An 18,157-nucleotide genomic window follows, 5' to 3' on the forward strand; every position below is an offset into this window, starting at 1 on the left:
TTTTACTCTTACTCAAGTAACTATTCAAGACTAGTACTTTTACTTTTACTTGAGTAAATATTTCTAGAATTACTTTTACTTTTACTTGAGTAAAGTTTTTGGGTACTCTACCCACCTCTGCTTATTAGCATGTGTTATACTGATATTTAATAACTATTAATACACAACAAATTAGGAGTTGAGGCAAAAGTTGTGGTTAAAAGTGAGAATTGGTCTCCAAACTTAAGTGAAAAAAATAATAATAAGGAAAAACTATTGAGGTTAAATAATAATAATAATAATAACAACAAGTATTATGATTAATAGAAATATGAAGCTGAAACTTACTTGTTAACAGTAAAGCTGTAGAGATATGAATCCATCTAAGCATACACAGTTGTATTTATATCCTACAACCCCCACACTGACTATAATAAGACGAGATTGTTATTGTTCATTGTTCGTGCATGGTGCCTTTTTATTAAAGATGCAAAGGAATGCCATCAAGACTAAGGTGGTTATATTGATTGACACATCTATATTCGTATGTGATTATTGACACGAGAGGATGTCCAAACACATCTCCCTGAAGCTGATCTCCATAGACAGCGGACACGGAGATGATCCCATTAGCGCTGGCTGCAGCGGCACATGCTCAGTTATGCTTGTTGAAGGAGATCTCAGCAGGCTGTGCGTGAACACTGAGGTCATCGCCTGCGCTGAGGAAAAAATACTCCGCGCAGCCTCCATTTTGAGTAGTATGAAATAGAGGAAAGCATAGTTTTGAGCCGCCGCCGCCGCAAACAAACTGTAAACACTAGCGAAACAGCCTCTGCCATGGACGACCTGTTCAGTCCGCGAAGGTTTGTTGTTTCTTTTTATTACAAATGCATGGTTTTTGCGCGCGCCAGCGCTTTTTGAGACATCGTGAATACTTTTGCATTCTAGTGCAAACCGAGATGATTTTGAACTTGACAGCTCGTCTCGCTCGGCCACACACACGCAGAGGCCAGCTAGGAGCCTGACGAGATAAAATGGAGCAGATGTTGTGCAGATAACGTTACTGTTGCCGACTGCTAAGTATTAATGCACGTTGAGCGCGGTGCTGCTGCTCTTGCTAATTAGTTTGATTCGTCTGTTATTTAAATTAAGTATCTGTGCAGGAAATTGTTTTTAGCATAACGTTTTCTTTTGCGCTAAATTATTCGATAGCGTACGGCGTTTGTGCATATCACGCTGTAAGTGCTTTGTACTGATTTTGATTTGCACTGTGTTTGATTCTGCACGCAGCAATGTAATGATTTATGTGTAAATATATGAGCTGGACGTCCAAGCCCCAGTTTATATAACCTTTGGAGGGAACGGAGCAGGCGGACGTTGATTGGCTGGATATGCAACGTAGGCGGGATTTGGATTGATCATCACGACTGCTGATAGGCAAATCACATTTTATGATTAACACTGAAAGGAGGCGATTTAAAAGGGTGGAAAACAGAGACATGAAACAACTCACGTGATATGGACTAAGTTTTTCAACTTATAGTACATTTATACGTATTTCTGTGACAGTATATTATAGTATGTTTCTTTTAAATATGGTGTTGGCATTCATGTATTGCTTATTATAAGCGTAATTTTTTAGTATTTACCTGTGGAATGTTGGCTTTACGTATTGCTTCGGTCTTAATATTTATGTAATGATTGATTAATGCACTTGGACAGCCATATTTCAAAAACTTAATAATATTTTGTCATTCAGGCAGCTGAACAGCACACAAGGAGAGATTAGAGTGGGACCAAGTCATCAGGTAAAAATTATTACAAAGAGTTATAAAGTCATGTATATATGCAGTGCATTAAAGACAATGTCAGTAATTGTTGATAATTTAAAAATAAAAAAGTTTTATTGATAAAAGTGAAGTAAGAAAGTTCACAACAAAACATTTACTTAGTGTAGCTTTAAAGATCCTTAAATAAGTTCTGTTGTCCTCTGTTTTATTCTTGACCGTTATATTGTCATATGCAGGCCAAGCTACCTGAATTACAGCCACCACCTGCTCATGGAACAGAGTCTGTCACAGAAAATGAGGAGCTGGTGTGGGCACCTGGGGTCAATGACTGTGACCTTCTCATGTACCTACGTGCTGCCAGGTAATGGTTTGCTTGGCTGGATGCCAGTTCCTATTCATTGTTTTACATTCATCTTCATAATCGCTTTAAGGGTATGTCTAAAAAGGGATCTGAATTGGATGGTGTATGATTCAACATAACCTGTTCTGTGTTCTCTGAATAAACAGGAGCATGGCAGCGTTTGCAGGGATGTGTGATGGAGGTTCAACAGAGGATGGTTGTCTTGCAGCTTCACGGGATGATACCACATTAAATGCTTTAAATACGGCAAGTGCTTATCATTTTGTGGTTTAACTATGATTTGTCATAAAATACATTTTGATCATTAATTCCTCTGAATTCAAGTGAGTTTCATTTGCTGTAGCATTTTTCAGAAATTATTGTTAGTATAATTGAATATCGATTGTAATTTATGATCTTTGTTGTAATTGCATTGAAGGATAGAATATAAACTAGGACGAATATAAACTTTCAACATATATATATTACCTCCACTCCAACTATTTGCTGTGCAACTAGATTATATCATTTTATTTTGATTTGTGCACAGCTCCATGAAAGCCAATATGATGCAGCCAAAGCCCTGCAGTGTCTGGTGAAGAAACCTGTTCCAAAACTCATTGAGAAAAGCTGGTCAGAAGATGAAGTGGTGAGAAACTGTATTTTTCACTTCTATCTTGACATTTTTGACTGATACAGCCTGGTAATTTATAGTGGAATGTAGAAGTGTGATACTAAAACTTTTCAAAAAGTCAAAGTTAAGATTTCTGAATCTGTTAACATGTTCATTTACAGAAACGGTTTATCAAAGGTCTCAGACAGTATGGCAAAAACTTCTTTAAGATCCGTAAGGAGCTGCTGCCTAGTAAGAAAACGGTACGGAAACCTGCCATTGAAATCTAACTATAAGTGAAAGTGGAAGTGAAGTGACATGTGGCCAAGTATGGTGTCCTATACTCGGAATTTGTGCTCTGCATTTAGCCCATCTAAGTGCACACACATGGCAGTGAGTAGCATATACACACACACACACACACACGAAGCAGTGGGCAGCCAGTTTTGCTGCAGTGCCCAGGGAGCAGTTGGGGGTTCTGTACCTTGCTCAAGAGTCTCACCTGAGTCGTGGTGCTGAGGATGGAAGAGAGTACAATCCCTGCCGAACCCGCGACCTTTCGGGGTTACAAGTCTGACTCTTTGGCTATGACTGCCCCCTTAAATGTGTGCTAGTTTCTGTCAAACTGGAGTCTTTTATTTTTTAAAACACATTTGTCATCTCAGGGTGAGCTAATCACATTCTACTACTACTGGAAGAAAACTCCTGAAGCCGTGGCAGCACGACCTCATCGGCAGCAGAGAAGGCAGCCAGTGTCTCGCAAAGTGAAAACTCGCAACGCGACCGCTGCAGCCAATGCAACATCTCGCACTTCTTCCAGTAAGTGCAGCACTATGCACCATTTGTCTGTTCATTTATTGCAGACTCTCAAAACATGATAGCAAGTCTAATATGGTTCTAATTTAAAGGAAGTAACTCCTCAAGAAGTGAATGTATTTTTTTGCATTTTCTGTCTCTCTGTCTGAAGTGGAACTTAGTTCAGCGAGTGAAGATGATCTGGATAGTGAAGATAGTGAGCAGGGTGGCAAAGGTCAAGCCTGCAGTCACTGTCTAACCACTAGTAAGTTTTTCACCTTTCTCCAACGTTGTATATAGCTTCTATATTGAGAAAGCTGTTTATACTTTATAATTTGCTGACCACATGCGTGTGTCCATCAACCATCATGCTCTTCTGAAAGTGACTTTATGCAGTACTTCGTTAGTCACCCTACACTGCATTCAACCTGCTTAGGTTTAACAGTTCTTGAAGTCAACTTGAGATACAAAATTGACCCTATTTCCGTAATGTAGATTCCTGGGCTTATGAAAATGTTTGTCCCACTTTTGACAATTCAGACAATTCCCGATGGATATAATCAAGTCTTCTCTTATTAAAGTAACAGCAGAATAATAGTACTAAACATGTTGCTGCTTGTCATTAAAGGGATAGTCAATCCAATAATTCAAATTCTGTTATTATTTACTTATGTTCTCCCAAATCTGTATTCATTTCTTTCTTTTGCTGAACACAAAATAAGATATTTTGAAGAATGTGGGTAACAAAAGTTGCTGGTCCACGTTGACATTGATAGTGGGGAAAAAAACACAATATGGAAGTCACTGGGGACACTTTAATATTAATAAAACAACAAAACACAAAGAGAAAAATCCCGCACTGCTCTCGACTGAAGAACTTCAATACAGTTGCTTTAATATCAATTAATGTATAATTTATACATTGAAGTAGATATAGTGTTTTATTTTTATATTTTTCATTCAGTTTCTTGAATGCTACTGCTAAATACACCTGTCCCTGAAAAATAATAAACCCCAATTAACTTTGACGTTAGCCTTTTAACTTTTTTGACTTCTGTATATATTTTGAATTTATTTGTGTCGTCTTTTTTCAATATGTCTCTCACAAATGTTTCCCTCAGGCTCCAAAGACTGGCATCATGGAGGGAGAGACAATGTCTTGCTGTGCTCTAGTTGCCACTCTCACTTCAGCAAGCATCGGCGCCTGCCACCTGTTCCTAAACCAGCAGATCCGCCCTACCTCTTCAAACCTGTCAAAGAAGAGGAAGAGGGAGTCAGACATGGGATGAAGACCCGTCGGAGCCGGGTGCCATCACATGTAGGTCTATCTTCCACATTAGTTGTGCTCAGGGTGATGTAAAAAGTAGTCATGCGTAGCCAAACCTTTAGACTGACGCTGAAGGACTGAAATCCATGAATGCTTTCATTGGCCAAGACCCATCCATGAGGCTATTTTTAAAGATTCTATGCTGTGAAATGATTAAATTATAATGTTTCACATTCTTTTGAGAATCCAGCGTTTATTTGATCCTGAGAAGTGTTTGTCTACGGCTTTCTTGTTTCGTGAGGGGGTTTGGCGCCACTATCTTTGATTCTGGGCAGAATGTTAAAGAACACACCACACTTCCCCCGTAATCCTGTATAATTAAACCAAGCCAATGAGGAGTTTTTCATAATTTCTGAGTGTTTCACCTTTTGTGTGCCGTATGTATCAGATGTTCAGCCAATGGTCTGTGGGCATGACGTCTGAGGCTGAGACTTTATAAAGAGTAGCTCGCTTATTTTAGTCTTACTGTGTCTCTACATGTAGATTTCATCTCTTCGAAGTGGGCGCAACAGACCAACCGGAAGTCCCGAGAGGGACATGTCTCCCACCCTCGAGGATGTGCGATCTAATGGACAGCCCCCCAGAGCCAGTTCCACTGCGATGGCAACCAGGGCTTCCAGCTCCGATATCAAGAATGGAGTGGCTGGGAAGACTAACAAGGTAGTGATAAAAAGGAACCCACTCTGTTTTAAGTTAGCAAAAAGTGCAAACCTGTGTGTTTATCTTTTTTTTTTTTTTGTGTTGTTTAACCTTTTCATTTTCAATTATTTTCTTATTTAACTTTAGAAGATAAAAGTAGAGGCATCTATAGAAAAGGGTGTGAAAAGACAGAGAGAGTCAGCAGCTCCGGATGCAGATGAGCCTGAAAGAAAAAACATGAAACGACCCAAGAATCATGTAAGGGAAACTCTGTTTTATCTCGTTAGTGGAGTATAAAATCTTAAGTATTAAAAACTTGGCTAAGTGATCATGCCATGCCATTTTTACATGGCAGATGATAAAACTGGTAGAAAAAAATCCATAGACTCCCACTGATGGAGGGACTGAGCCACTGTTAATAATGTCTATACCATATAGCGATGCCATGATGTCTAGTTTTTAAGCGTTGTTTCTCTAACCCAGGAGGGTCCTGATTCTCCATCAGAAGGTGAGGGTGAAGGCGAGAGCTCAGATAGCCGCAGTGCCAATGATGATGGCAGCAGCGACACTAAAGACATTGATCAGGACAACCGCAGTTCTTCCCCCAGTCTGGCAAGTCCCCTGCAGGCCAACGAAAGTGACTCGGACTCCCCAGCACCACCCCCTGCACCAGGCTCAACCCCACAAACCCAACCCCAGCAGCCTGCTGCTACACCCACAACACATGCCCCCTCTGAAACACCACCATCTCCTCAGCCCTCTTTGCCTGAATCCTCATCTGCCCCTTCACCTGGAGCTTCTACCGCCATCTCGAAGGCACCATCCCTAGAGGTTTCCCAGGAGGTTTTATCTCCAACCACTTTCAGAAGCGGTCCCAGGGGACCCGAAGCCCCCACCTCTTATTCAAACTCCTCGTCTCAGCAGGTGCAGTGTCCAGGGCAGGGGCAGTCATTTCCTGTGCCGCTCAATTATCAGCACAATTCAGGTCAGCTGCAGAATCCTTCATCCGGCGTGAATCCTCCATCAGGGTTTGCTTCCAGACCACTCCACCTTCAAAGAGAGAGCCCTCTTCCTCCTCTTCCCTCTACAGCAGCATCCCAAATCAAGCCCCCTCCGACCACTCCAATTCCACCTTCTCACAAGCCGCCCCCTCACCTTTCTGCACCTCCACCCCATTTCCTGCAGATCCATCCCAATTTGCCTCCACCTCCTGCTCTAAAGCCTCTTGCTTCCTTGCCCTCACAGCACTTGCCTTGTTCCCAGCCTCCTCCGTTGCACATAATTCCACAAAATCACCCCGCTCAACCTTCAGTTCTGACTCAGTCACAGTGCCAGCAGGTCAAAGGTCATTCCAGTGGTGCCCCTCCAACTGCATCGAGTTCTCAACCATTGCTCCCACAAAATCGTCCTGCTCCTGAGTCCACTGCTTCATTTCCTCTTTACACTTCTCCTGTCCCTGCCCATCAGCCTTCCACTTCCTCCTCAGCAAGCACTCCTGTTGGACAGGCTCATATTAAAGAGGAACCGATTGATGAGGAGGAAGAGTGTGATAGCCCACCTCCGCCTCGCAGGAGTCCCTCTCCAGTACCAACAGTGGTTGATATACCCAGTCATGCAAGTCAGTCAGCAAGGTATGTCGATCACATTTGTCGGTATTTTACATTTTTCATATTTATTAAATGAAAAATATGCAGATATTTATAAGTTTTCCCAATGTAGTAGTCTATTTTTTTATATTGCAAACAGATTTTGATAAAATTTATTTTAAATTTACTTATTTTTTTTCATTAAGGAATCTGAATTTCCTTTTGAAAACATTTCAAAATGCCATTCACTAAGATGAAACATTTATTATAATAACTGTGCATACATAGCACATTTTCAGCATACATAGTAAATTCTGTTTTGTCAACTGCAGATTCATCAAACACCTCAGCCGAGGTTACAACTCTTGCTCTCGCACAGACCTGTACTTCACCCCACTGGCCTCCTCAAAACTGGCCAAAAAACGAGAGGAAGCTGCTGAAAGATCTAGAAGAGAAGCAGAGCTGAGCGCTCGACAGGGACGGGAAAGAGAAAGAGAAAGAGAGCGTGAGAGGGAGAGAGAAAGAGAGCGGGAGCGAGAAAGGGAGAGAGACTCTGATAAAGCCTCTGTAAGTATACAGTGTGTGGTGTTTACTTTTGAATTTGACATATTTCACTCTTTAAAAAAAGGAAACTATGGTTTACTTAAACCATTTCTAGCAACATTTGTTATGGCAGTTTCCCCTCAAAGTATTCTTACTGTAATGTAAAAAATGTCATGCTAAGTACTGTAATCCAAAAAAAAAATTATATTAGTATTTATACATCATTATAGTATTTTTTTTACTATTAAGATAATGTTTTTTATTGAATTTATATATAAATAAAAGAATGAATGTACTATTAATTTAAAAACTTTGCAAAAAAGAATAACTACTTTTTGTGGTTTTGCTTTTGTGGTGAAATATGTCTTCAACATGCTTTTATAAGACTGCTCCTTTTTCAAAAATGTATTTAATATAGTTTGCCAGTCACAGATCTGCTTTCTCTCTAAAATCACTTTTTACTAATTTTGATAAAGAATCTCGCTTTAAAGAAGGTTATAATATAACATCTTTTTTTGTTTTTTCTTTTTTCACATAGCGTGCGTCAAGCTCATCACACGATGGCCGAATAGGTGAACACCTGCTTGCTGCCCATGTGCAACCAGGCCGTCCATCATTCGAACCTCCAACCACTGTGGCTGCAGTCCCACCATATCTCGGCCCTGACACTCCAGCCCTCCGCACACTCAGCGAGTACGCCCGCCCCCACGTCATGTCACCCAGCAACCGCAACCATCCTTTCTTCATGCCGCTTGGGCCAGGTGAGCACCTTCTGGCTTATCACATGCCAGGGCTGTACGCAGCAGACCCAGCCCTTCGAGAGCGAGAGCTTCGTGAGCTTCGAGAGAGAGAGATCCGAGAAAGAATGAAGCCTGGATTTGAGATAAAACCGCCAGAGCTTGAGAACCCACTTCATCCGTCGGCAAATCACATGGAGCATTTTGCCCGCCATGGTGCCCTGCCTCTGCCTCATGTGGCTGGGCCTCACCCCTTCGCTCAGTTCCACCCAGCCATGGACCGCAGCATAGCGGCACCCCCTCGGCCAGAAATCAGCTATGCTGAGCGTTTGACAGCTGAACGGCTTCATGCTGAAAGGATGGCCTCTGTTGCTGCTGGTGACCCTGTTGCACGGCTACAGATGCTCAACGTTACACCACACCACCACCAGCACTCACATATACACTCCCATCTTCATCTGCACCAACAGGACCTTCTCAACCAAGGTGAGAACTTATTTAGATCACATTTTTTTCAAGAAAGTAAATGGAAATATCAATGTATTTGTCTTTTAGCCCAAGGGCCTCATCCTCTGGTGGACCCATTGGCTGCTGGCCCCCCTCTGGCACGATTCCCCTACCCACCTGGAGCCATCTCCAACCCCCTACTCAGTGAGTTACCCAATGAGCATGAAATGCTCCGCCACCCTCTGTTTGGTGAGTCACCAAATAGACTCCCTGTTTCACTTTTAGGATAAAAGAAAGTTCAGAGTTAATTCTGAATGATTAACATTTTTCCACTCATATAGCCAGGTCCAAATGTAACCCATGTCCACTGCTGAGAAGAACCGAAACACCCTCCCCTTTAATTAGCCATATCTCCGTTAGTTGCATGCTTCTTTATTAATTATGAAGCTTTCAGCAGCCAGTAAGAATGGAGTACTCTCAGCTCCTTTTTTAAACCATGTTTAAATCCATTCTGTGGAATGAATATGTAAGATTAAGATTTAATGTATTTATTATATTTATATTTTAGTCAGTGAGATGTTTTTGAAAGTCTCTCAAGATCAGAAAACTGCATTTATTAGAGAAAAAAAATATTTTGTTTGAAATAAAATGTTTTCTATGTTTTAAAAATGTCATTTATTTCTGTGAAGGCAAAGCTGAATTTTCAGCAGCCATTACTCCAGTCACTTTATTCTTCAGAAATCATCCCAATATGCTTATAGTTTCTGCTCAAGAAACATTCCTTATCATTATCACTGTTGAAAACTGTATCTTAATATTTTTGTGTTAACTGCGTAATTGTTTTTCCCAGGGTTCTTTGATGAATAGAAACATCAAAAGAACAGCATTTATTTGCATTTTAAGTATTTTGTAATGTTATAAATGTTTTACTGTCACCTTGATGACTTTAATTTAATTTAAAAGTAATGAATACAAAAAAAAACTGACCCCAAAATGTTTAACTGTATATTAAATTAAATTAAATTAAATGCATGTATAAAGCAGAAACTTTTATCAAAAGCGACTTAGAGTGCATTCAGGCTAACATTTTTTTTTTACCTAACATGTGTTCCCTGGGAATCAAACCTACAACCTTTTGCGCTGCTAACACAATGCTCTACCACTGAGCCACAGGAACATATAATATAATATTAATGCAATTTAATATAATTTAATATTTATACAAACATATCCTGCTCCAAATCAGTATAATAAATGTCTATATAGTCTGTCTGCGCCAGTATTTTGCTGCTGATAATAATCAGTTGTGACTTTCATTATTCAAAGAGCCAAAATGGCTGAAATTTACATCCCTAATGTAATGCAATAATGTTTGTAAACCTGTTGTTGCTTTATTGTTACTTCACAAGACTATCCAGCATCTACATAAACATTACAGTACCACGGTAGGAAATAGTTCTCTACTATTTGAGGGAAAAGTAACCAAAATAAGACATTATTTGACTTTCTTTAATAGGAACACCATTCCCCAGAGAGTTACCAGGACCCCTGGCTCCGATGTCAGCTGCGCATCAGTTGCAGGCAATGCAGGCACAGTCAGCAGAGCTGCAGAGGCTGGCCCTGGAGCAGCAGTGGCTACATGGACATGCACACTTACATAGTGCTCCTCTCCCCAGCCAAGAAGACTACTACAGGTGAACCACATTAACATTCTGTTCTAGAGTGCATGAGTAAATAAGCCTATAGCAAGATCTTTTGATTAAAGATTCCAAAGATTTTTTTCTTTGAAGTAGCGTGCCCATAAACCAGATAAGCTGTGTTTACTGTGAAATTTGTCACCCCACAGTACACTGAATTTAAAAAAAATGTATTACCTGTTTACTCGGATTCTTAAGTGAAAACATTTTGTTCTGTTGTCTATTTGACAGCCGTCTGAGGAAAGAGGGAGACAAGCAGTCCTGAAATGAACAAATCCTCTACTGTGGATTACAGAGTGATTCTGTGTTAAGGGTATCAGGGCTTTTATTTCAGAAAATCCAGTGTGGGTTTATCCCTGTTTTGGCACTTATAAACGGTTGACCGAATCATTTGTGCTGTATGAAATAACTAGCCTTTTGGAGCACAGTGAATTTGCTTTCCTTGCATGAACACTATTTAGAAATTTCTGTAATTTAGAAGTTTCTGTAAGAAATTAAATTCCCACGTAATATTGTTATTGTGCTGAAAGCACAGTACTGTAGATTTACTAAGTATTTGAAAAGTGCTGTCCAATATCCAGAGTTTATCACAATTTAGTGTCAATGTTTTGCTGAAACATTGGTTTTAAGATTGTAAATATGTTTGAAATAATATATTAACTGTTGAAATGTAAAAGTTGCAATGATAGATTTGGATACAAAAACTTCAGATGATCTGTGTGCAAGAAGTGCATGCTTTCCATTCTCTATCCTTCCCTTTCTATGTCAGCCTCTTCATCTATACCTCAGTGAGCTCATCGTTATACAGTAAAGCCTACCTGTAGTAAACTCCACAACACCTTATTTTATTGAGCAATTTAACTTTTTTTGATTTTAATAATGTAGACCAAATCTAGGCTGAGTATTAGCATTATGATTGTAATGTTGATCCTTCCCTGTCTGGAAACAGAGCTTCTCCAGCTCTGCAGAACAGCCGCTTCACTGCCATGGACAGACATATGATGCTGTGGAAGACTGATCAGGCCAACAGTCACCTGCTTGAAGTGTTTACAGGCATGCTTAAGGACACAATCTGATAGAGGAGGTCAGTTTCTGGGCCCTCCCTACTTGGCACAGAAGTTTAGGAAGTTCATTTATGGAGAGGTACTGTACCTGCAGTTAGCAATAAAATGCATATGGTATATTTAATGGTATCATCAATACCAGCTTTAATTAAACAACCAGGCTACTGTTTAGTAAGTTACATTTTCATAGGCAGGCTGGTTGGGAAAGAGCACAGCATTTTCACAATAAGATGAAATTCATTATACAATACAAGTGTATTGTTGTGCACTACTATTAATTGGTAAAATAATAGAAATCGTGAAATGTAGTGCCATTGTTTTGTATGTGTTGAACCAGACAGTTGATGAGTGTTATCTGTTAATGCCGTTATTGTGGAAATTTGATGGGTCCCTTTTTCCAAAACTGCCAAAAAGTCATTATTTTCTTTGAATTAGTACAAAACATTTGTACTAGCATTATATAAAGTATATGGATATTTTTAATGGGAAATATATTCAAATTTTTAATATCCATGTCTTTATGTATATTTGTCTGTACATGCACAGTGTTGTCTGATTGCAATTACCTTATAGTTGGACATTTCAAAGATGAATGCATGATTACAAACAGCTCAAATAATTTTTGCTCTTCTTTTAACATGTCATATGAACATAGTCAACTCGGCTCTTTTCATTTTTTCATCAGTACATTTTCTTTTAGTAATAAATTCATTCGTTTTTTTTTTGTAAGCATATTTTCTTGAGGCTGTTTCATATACACTTAATACACTGACATCAGTCTTTGCTTATGTGTGATCGAAATATTTGACACTCAGAATCAGTCATATTTTTCTGGCACTTTCTGATACCTCCTTAACTTCCAACTATATTTTATGTGCAAATTTATATTCTTCATGAAATGTGCTCAAATCTGATTCTTCACTGAAAAACTATATTAATTATTATTATCAAAAATGTTTTTTAAAGCTTTGGCTGCATGATGTTTTCACATTTAATAGATGCATCTAGAGTGATGATCATAGAAATGTTTTTTATATGTACACTGCAAAACGGTTTACTTGTTAGTTACATAAATATGTATAGCACAGCTTGAGTCCTGAATATAACTGACGCAAAACTTAACAGTTTTTTTTTTTTGGTCCATATCAAAATAATATTTAAAGCAATATATGTCTTCTAACTGAACAAGTGTTTGTATGGAAAACAACAACTAATGTTTCCTCCTTTGCTTTGTATGCTTTTCTTTAACAAAATTGTCCTTTGATAAGTTATTTATTGATTGAACACCTATTTTGTAACATGAATATGTTAAACATGAAAATATCAGACTGTTAGTAAATATGGAATACAATCTAATATGTGTATTTACTAAAGTGTTTGTTGTGGATTTGTGCAAAATGAACCCTTTTCCTGTACACTGGCCCCTTGTGAGAAATCCTCAGAAAGCTCTAATATTAGATTTTTATGGTTCATCCTTCTTTTACTTATCGCCGCAAGTACTGGATGGCAGAGATCACACTCATGTTTGCCAGAAGAGCTGAAAAATAATAGAGGGAAAAACGATCATGTTAATTTTGTGTGCTCATATTATCTGAATAAATTGCCTAATTTAATATGTAACAGTCTGGTCTTTGTGTCTTATTGCAGAAATACATGACGTTCTTACCTGCTTTCACATGTCGTTAGATTGTGGGTTGCTTGACATCAATACCCAAGACGCAAAAGCAATGCAAACAAGGCACATGTCTGCTTGCTTTAATAAAAAAGTAAGCAATCTCTATCTGTAAGCAAAATTTTTCAGTGTTAGACTTGACATTTTCATATCTATTTCATCTATTTGGTCTCAAAAATGCCCTTAAGATTGTACCTGTGTTTGCAAAAGTTGCCCCAACATGTATATGATGTGCTGTCATTTGTCCAAGGGCCTGGTTTTCTAGGAAAAGCTCTGGAAGCTTTGGATGTGCTAGACCTTGATGACGTTCTTGTTCTATAACCATAGACTGTGTCAGCTGACTTGGGAAAACACCCAGAGGTGGCCATTCTATACCAACTCCTTCCCATTAGAAGTTTTCTCCAGGTGGTTCTCCAGCTAGTGAAAGCTGGACTTTTTCAGAAGGGCTCGTACACCTCATAACTCAGACTGGGGCGTTCTTCACAATCTGACTCTATCACCTCTTCTACCTCTGGAAATTGTAGGTCTTTAATTATTGAGTGAGAAGAGGAATAGATAGGTACCAATGTTTTCTCACTCTTTGTTGAAACTTGAATGAGAAAATTCCCAACCTCAAAATCTGAGCTGAAGTCATCATAATTCTCAGCCACAGATGAGCTCTGTGAAAAACAAAGCCAAGTTTTACTTTCTGGGATCCAAGTCTGGTTTTGGTCTGCTTTGATGTCAGTTCCCAAGATTTCGAAGAAAGACAGCAGACACTGATCGTCTAGAATATCAGTATTCGAAAAAAAAAATGGGCTGTTGTTGTTTTAGCTTTTAAAAATACATCCTGCATTTCTGCTTCTGTCTCTGAATACAAATATAGCGAGGGATCACTCTCAGGGCACAGCTTCACCATCTCATCTATGCCAGACTCAAGAAAACTTTGGGTTTGCTCTTTGTCTTCAAGGGTTTCAGGGCTAGGGTTTGCACTTGCATGAAGAGGTTGTACAAACCCATCATTGAAATCAAAATAAGTTGAGAATTCACAGCTCGATCGGTCTGGTTTAGAGTAATTTGAATGTGTTAAATAGTCTGAATCCGTTTCGTCGTCTACCGGGCCAATCTTCTAAACTACCATCTTTAGGTTCCACATCATCCCTATCTGGAAGATGAGCATCGACAGTGACCACAGGGCTGCCTTCTTCTGGAATTATGCTTTCTGTTAATAGAGACCTGTTATTGGCATAGAATTGGCTATTCTAAGCTGCAAAGTATAATTTATTGTCAGGTTTATAACCAAATATGGGTCGAGTTGGACCAGAAGTCTTGGCACTGTTATTGGAGGATTGTGTCTCTTGGGAGGATTCTTCTCTATTATAAGTCTGTCTTAAGGGCTCTTGCGATTCTGTTTTTTCTTCTTCAGTATCTAAAGGAGCAGAGGGTTTAGAGGCACCCAGAATAAATCTGGGACTTTCCAACCCTGAGTCATTATTAAAGTGGCTCAAATTATCAGATGAATGTTGACATTCACAGCTAATATCTACTATGAATTTGTCATATTTATCACACACAGTGCTTTCCTGATCCCAGGCAAAGGGTCACTGAGAAGTGCCATCTGTTTGGGGGTTAAAAGTGAATTTAGGGAGTCGGCAGGATTTCTTTCTAATTTAACGTCTGGCATTTATGAAATGCTTTCCTTTTTTAGAATAATAGGAAAACTTGTTTTCCCCCCTTCATCCTCAGACAATCCAGTGGGCAAAATACATTTTACATCTTAAATATGAAGTACCTTTAGAATATTGGGTGAGTCAGGAGAAAAATGTTCTTGTTTTGTCCTGTGCTGTTTGTATCTCAGTAATTTCTTTATCTGGTTCTGTAGAGCACTTCATCACTCTGCTATTCTGTCTAAAGTGATAAGAAAGTGTTTTTTATTTTCCGTCTTTTTTGGGGGGGGACTGATTTGGGATCCTTTACTCTCAGGCGGACTGGGCTGTCATTTACAGTCACAAACCAACGTTCCTTCTCTTTTTTGGCAACTGGTGAACAGTCCGCCACCTCAGTTAATGTTTCTTTACCATCCTTTCTCTTTTCATGCTTTATATCTTCTAAAGACATTTCTCCTAATTTTTGTAAGTTTAACTTCTCAGTCAGGTTGCTGTCTTTATTAGCTTTGTTGTGACATTCACATGTAGCCCATGGTTCATTTGCTCCAGAATCGGACATCTGCTCAGCGGACCTGAACTCTGAGTTCTTAGGTTTATGTTCTAATTTAAATTCTCTTATTTGTTGTTGCTTTTGTCCTTCTTTTTCACAGAGTTGATCAGGGCTGGTCTGGCTTGAAAGAGAGGACAAGTGGACAGAGGTTTTGTCGTCATCAGTGTCACTGAAGCCAGACTCGTCTAAGGCTGCAAGCTTGGCCTGCTGAACAGAACATTCCTTAGTGTCCGTACAGAAACAGTCCCAGTCCTGCTCTGCTATCAGCACACTGTGGTCTAAGTCATCCATTGCAGTTGAGTGCAAAAGGTTTTTTATGACATCTGAAAAATAAAAAATAAAATACAATTATAATGTTCTTTTTTTTTTTTTAACTAAAATATATACACTACCATTCCAAAGTTTGGGAAAATATTCATTTTTGAAAGTATTCTTTCAAAAATGAAACTAATAAAAACAATTCACTGACCCCAAACTTTTAAAGAGTAAAGTATTTTATTCAGCTGATCAGTATAAATCAATAAAGTATATATATATGTATGTAAAAATCATCATTCATGCAAACTTTTGAGCAGCAAGGGTTTGAATTCAAAGGCATCAAACGATTACAGTAGAAAAAAAATATTGGACATCCATAAATAATTTAGGAAAAAGTATTGTGTGAAAACAGAAACTATACTTTAAATGTGGTATTTTTAATGCCTTTGCATGTAAACCTAATTTAATATTCTTGGCTGTCTGTGAAAAGTTAACATAAATGACAGATAATAACATTATCACTAATATGAGATTTTATTATGGTTGTGAGAATTTTTATTTTTAGTTACAAAAAAAAAAGGTCAAACTCAGCTGAAAGATCTATATTAATCTGCTAAATAAAACTGTTTTAGAAAAGTTTTTTAAGTGTGATTAGTTAATGAATATCGAACATTTTTGACTAGGCCAATCAAATGCAAAAGATGAAAACCCAAACTCCTTTTCAACAAATTCAAATTCAATGAGAAATATCCTTAAAAAATACAGTAATATGCTTAGACTGTCTCCAAAGCTCCTGTGAGGATGATCTTGGCCTGACTGTCACCTGACTCCACAGCAGACTGTACCGAGAGTATTCACAACAACTCACTGCAAGGTGATTTGTGGATTGAAAGATCTCCGTGAGAGGAAATAGTCTCATGAGAGTTCCATAAAACACATCAGCATGATGTGCTGTTTGGGTGACTTGCCTTTTACAAATGTGACCCTGGACCACAAAACCAATTTTTCAAAAATTTGTCAATTTTTTGAAATTGAGATTTATACATCATCTGAAGCTTTCAATTGATATGGTTTGTTAGGATAGGAAATTATTTGGCCGAGATAAAGATATTAGAAAATGTGGAATCTGAGGGTGCAAAAAAGTCAAAATACTGAGGAAAATCACCTTAGAAATTGTCCAAATTCATTCTTAGCAATGCATATTACATATTACTAATCAAAAATTAAGTTTTGATGTATTTACGGTATTACATTTAAAAGATATTTTCATGGAACATAATCTTTACTTAATATCCTAATGATTTTGGCATAAAAGAAAAATATATTTTCAATAATTTTGACCCATACAATGTTTTTTTAGGGTGTTGCCGAAAATATATCCCAGCGACTAAAGACTGGTTTTGTGATCCAGGGTCACAAATATTTTACTTTGTCCAGTTGCTTAGAAATGACCTAGATGTGTCTCTTGATGGCAAGAATAACGATCCTGATTTTACAATCTTTAATGAGAAATGGTCTTATCTCATCTAGCTTGTGGTGGGTTTTCTTACAAACACACGTGGATGTGCATTTAGCATACAGGAAATGCATTCAGCTATACTCTGTTTTTTATTTATTTCCCAGGAGCATCAAAACTGTTGTGAAATTATTATTTGATCCAGCCATTGTCTTAATACACAAACTGAGTGTTGTTTGATTATTTAATATTAATGATGCCCTGTGCATGATGTCCTTTTATACTGAGTACATGGTTAAGTGGCTCATTTTGATACAGCAGCACTAGTACACACAGCATAGGCCAATGGAAAATAGTTCCAATCCAAAAACTCCTCTTTGGAGTTCCACAAAGTTCTAGCTCCACAGAATCTGCATAGTCAAATTTCTTCTCAACATCTCATCTCTTATATATTTTTCCTACCTTCAGTTGTCAGTTATGCTTTCAAAACACTTCAATGTTGATCCGACGCTGCCATGGCAGGCCTTCCAAAACCCCAATGCCCTTGCGATGGGAGAGAGGGGCCCTGCGTCCAGGTCTGTTATAAATAGAGATATGTGTCTGATCACATGGATCATGTGTGTGTGTGTGTGTGTCCTGCATTCTGAGAGGGCCATTCCGTTTCACATTTATAAATAGGGTTTCTCCGGGGAGATGGTACGAATCTGTCACTGATCAGCTAAGCTGCTATTCAGTAAAGGGTTAAATCCTAAAACAACATGCTGGATGGAAAATCTTTTGCTTTTATGGTTTAACAGAAGTAAAAGGATCAATAGCCACTTATCTGTGGTAATAAAAGTCTGACAGTGTTATATAGTGTCATGAAGTATTACTGTAAATATGATAAAATCATATTATATTTAGTTAAAAGAGACGTTTACCAAAAACAGTGGATAAATGGCCAATAATTAATCTGCAATAAGTTAATTTAGTTAATAAGTTCATTTAGTGGTGAAAATAATAGAATAGATATAGTGTG

General features: G+C 38.4%; 1 protein-coding gene and 1 pseudogene across 4 annotated transcripts; one reads left to right on the top strand and one right to left on the bottom strand.

The window, feature by feature from the left end:
• The first annotated feature begins 615 nt into the window (after window positions 1-615).
• Window positions 616-13,177, top strand: LOC128015763 (arginine-glutamic acid dipeptide repeats protein). Of its 4 annotated transcripts, none has more exons than XM_052599866.1 (17): window positions 616-842; window positions 1,739-1,787; window positions 2,006-2,130; window positions 2,277-2,376; window positions 2,660-2,758; window positions 2,905-2,985; window positions 3,388-3,541; window positions 3,690-3,782; window positions 4,639-4,835; window positions 5,328-5,504; window positions 5,631-5,741; window positions 5,967-7,114; window positions 7,402-7,636; window positions 8,151-8,835; window positions 8,905-9,045; window positions 10,313-10,490; window positions 10,725-13,177. In XM_052599866.1, the coding sequence occupies exons 1-17, from the start codon at window positions 817-819 to the stop codon at window positions 10,756-10,758; spliced, it is 3,633 nt and encodes a 1,210-aa protein (XP_052455826.1). In that variant the 5' UTR covers window positions 616-816; the 3' UTR covers window positions 10,759-13,177. The 4 variants fall into 4 exon arrangements, with proteins under 4 accessions (XP_052455826.1, XP_052455828.1, XP_052455825.1 ...); XM_052599867.1 differs by having other exon boundaries at window positions 621-842; window positions 8,905-9,000; XM_052599868.1 differs by having other exon boundaries at window positions 618-842; window positions 1,270-1,787; window positions 8,151-9,045.
• On the bottom strand, window positions 13,155-17,908 carry LOC128015767 (uncharacterized; annotated as a pseudogene).
• Between the last annotated feature and the right edge of the window lie 249 nt (window positions 17,909-18,157).

The sequence above is a fragment of the Carassius gibelio genome, chromosome A6, assembly GCF_023724105.1.
Source record: "Carassius gibelio isolate Cgi1373 ecotype wild population from Czech Republic chromosome A6, carGib1.2-hapl.c, whole genome shotgun sequence".
Taxonomy (NCBI): Eukaryota; Metazoa; Chordata; class Actinopteri; order Cypriniformes; family Cyprinidae; genus Carassius; species Carassius gibelio.

Excerpts from the sequence above, each read along its gene's own strand:
- LOC128015763 (XM_052599865.1), top strand. The coding sequence starts at position 817 with ATGGACGACCTGTTCAGTCCGCGAAG. Across the intron at positions 1,788-2,005 it reads GAGTGGGACCAAGTCATCAG|GCCAAGCTACCTGAATTACA; the intron begins GTAAAAATTATT and ends TGTCATATGCAG. Across the intron at positions 7,115-7,401 it reads CATGCAAGTCAGTCAGCAAG|ATTCATCAAACACCTCAGCC; the intron begins GTATGTCGATCA and ends TGTCAACTGCAG.